General features: G+C 61.1%; 1 protein-coding gene across 1 annotated transcript in view; it reads right to left on the bottom strand.

Annotated features, from left to right (window-relative positions):
• Positions 1 to 2017, bottom strand: part of PRSS27 (protease, serine 27) — an 8792-nt gene extending 6775 nt beyond the window's left edge. The window contains exon 1 of the mRNA XM_011950252.1: positions 1923 to 2017. Coding sequence (XP_011805642.1) covers positions 1923 to 1968 — 46 coding nt within the window. The 5' untranslated portion in view covers positions 1969 to 2017. The remainder of the gene's footprint in view (positions 1 to 1922) is intronic.
• Between the last annotated feature and the right edge of the window lie 865 nt (positions 2018 to 2882).

The raw sequence follows: 2882 nt of genomic DNA, 5'->3' as shown, positions 1-2882 counted from the left end.
GCAATGCCTCCTCCCTGTACAGATCCTTCCTTCCTGAAGTAACCCTATACTTCTCATTTAGGCAGAGTCTTCTGGCCTCTGAGTGCTTGCTCCCCTCACCCCACAATCTGGATGCCCGTCCCCCTGGTCTCTGTAAGTCCTAGTCTTTTTTTTTTTTTGAGACAAAGTCTCACTATGTCACCCAGGCTGGAGTGCAGTGGCGCAATCTCAGCTCACTGAAAGCTCCGCCTCCCGGGTTCACGCCATTCTCCTGCCTCAGTCTCCAAAGTAGCTGGGACTACAGGTGCCCACCACTGCACCCGGCTAATTTTTTGTATTTTTTAGTAGAGACGGGGTTTCACCATGGTCTCAATCTCCTGACCTCGGCCTCCCAAAGTGCTGGGATTACAGACGTGAGGCACGGCGCCCAGCCAAGTCCTAGTCTTGTTCTAGAGATCAAGGCCCAACTGAATGCTGCCTCCTCCAGGAAGCCTTCCTTGCTGCTTGCATTGTCTATCTTGGAAGCCCCATTCTCTCGAGCTCTCTGTCCTTCTGATGGGAGCTCTGCCTACATCACCCTGGAGCCAGAATCAAGTCTTATCTTAGCCCAGGAGCTCCAAGAAGGCAAGGGCTGCATCTGGGGGGCCTGAGCTCAGGGAATGTGTGGAGAGACACAAGTGTGGCTGTGGGGGCTGATCAGAAATGGGTGATGTGGAGAGCTGAGCCCTCCAGGGTGGGCGCCCTGTGGGGGCTGGAAGCAACAGACAGGGGTGCCAGGGATGTCGGGAGCATTGTTTGGGGCCTGGGCCTGTGATTCGCTGGTAGCTGGTGGGGATGGTGAAGCCTAGGACTCTAGTGGGTGCCAGCCAGAGACCTGGTGGGGGTGCTACCTTGGGGCTGGGGGTGAGGACGCATCCAGGAGTCCAGCCTCTGGTCACAGCTGTTGGTGAACCAACTGCAAAACTCCTTGCCCAAGAGTTTTGGCAATGACCTTGGTTCCTCACCCCGCTCAGGGGCAGTCACTGCCTTCCACCTCCTGTGCAGATGGCTCGCTCAGAAGGCACCATCATCCTTGTGCTGGGAGGCTGAGGGGGATGGGGTGGGGGAGGCCGGGCCACTGAGGGGCCACTCTGGTGCCCTCCTGCCCAGGAGAACTAGGAAGCCAGGAGTCCTTGCTAAGCTGCAGCCTGGGATGACCTGACCCAGCCCTGGGAGGTGACTTGAGGACAGGGAAGTGTGGTGGCTGCTGGGCTGGCCAGGCTAGCCCAGGAATGTGAGAGGGTTTCCCTGACAGAGTGTCCTGACCTGCAGGGAGGGCCTGGCAGGTGGGGCCCCCTGGTTGGCACCTGCTATCCCTGACCCAGGACTGGGAGAGGGCACAGTGGTGCATTGCCAGTTCCTCTGTCAGCAGGGGACAGGGCCCTCTGCCACCTGCACCCCCTGCCCCCAGCTCTCTATTGAGCCCGCAGCCAGCCTGCTGGGGCTTCCAGGCACAGGCAGCAGCCCTGGCTCGGCCACCCTTCCACCCCAGGGATGATGGTCCAGGCACTTGGAGCCTGAGTTCACATCCTGCACATATGAGGCTTCTGTCCTCACCTAGAGAATGAGGGGAGACACTGGAGAGAATGAGGTGGCAGGAAGCAGGGAGCCTGGCCAGAGCTGGCACACCAGAGCCCACGGAGAGGCATGGGAGGAGGCCTTGCCCAGTTATGGCGGTGGGGTCCTCTGCGGCCTGTGCGCACACCTCCCACCCTGCCCTCCCCACTTTGGGCTCCCCAGTTGACATATCTAGAGCCTTCCCACCTGCTCAGGGGCAGGAGGGATGGCCTGTCCCACAGCCCTGGCCTGTCCCAGGGAGTAGGGGGCTGAGCTGAAGCCTCAGGCAGTGCAGCGGGGCCTGTTGGGCGACTGCAGCTCCCGGACCCTGCACCTTTGTCACTCACCAAAACACAGCAGCAGCAGGAGCGGCATCGCAGCAGGACGCCTCATGTCCTCAGGCCTGGCTGGGGCACAGGGCTGGGGTCGGCGGTGGCAGAAGTGTTGGAGCACGAGCGAGCGGCAGGCTGCATGAAGTGGAGTTTTATGCTGGAGATGAGCATAGGCCCGGCTATGCCGCCCAACCCGTTGGCCCGGCCCGTCCAGCTCCTCTCCTCAGAAAGGAAGCGCCCAGAGCCGACTCCTCTGTGACCTGGTCCTGAACCCCGAGACCCCCGGGCAGACCCCTCACCCCAGCGCAGCGTGGGATGCTGTTGGCCTTGGTTCCTGGACCCTGAACTGACCCAGACGCCCCAGCAGACCCCAAGCTGACCGCGGAGCACGTGAAGTCCGTCCAGCTTCATTCGTTATTATTCTTATTATTATTTTTTAATTTTTTGAGGCGGAGTCTCGCTCTGTCGCCCAGGCTGGAGCGCAATCTCGGTTCACTGTAAGCTCCGCCTCCCTGGTTCAAGCCATTCTCCTGCCTCAGCTTCCAGAGTAGCTGGGACTAAAGGCGCCCGCCAACAGGCCCGGCTAATTTTTTGTATTTTAGTAGAGACGGGGTTTCACCATGTTGGCCAGGCTGGTCTGGATCTCCTGACATCGTGATCGGTCCTCAGCCTCCCAAAGTACTGGGATTACAGGGATGAGCCACCGCGCCCGACCTCATTCAGTATTTTATTGAGCGCCGACGGAACACAGTGGGGCTGGGCAGCGCTGGTGGGAAAGTCAGGGCCAGGGGTGTTTGTGGGGCCAAGGGCAGGGGAGACGATGGGACATGGGGCGGGGTCCGGGGTTGGCCGCAGCGACCCTCCTCCCGGGACACCAGGCCCCAGAAGCCCCGAGCCGCGCGCCATCCCGGCCCAGGAGGCCGACTCCGGCCCCGGCTGCCGTCCCTCGGGTGGGATGGGTGCTTCCCGGCACCA

This window comes from Colobus angolensis, unplaced genomic scaffold (assembly GCF_000951035.1).
Source record: "Colobus angolensis palliatus isolate OR3802 unplaced genomic scaffold, Cang.pa_1.0 Scaffold303, whole genome shotgun sequence".
Taxonomy (NCBI): domain Eukaryota; kingdom Metazoa; phylum Chordata; class Mammalia; order Primates; family Cercopithecidae; genus Colobus; species Colobus angolensis.
The sequence above is the reverse complement of the archived record's forward strand: the minus strand, read 5'-3'. Positions and strand labels throughout refer to the sequence as shown.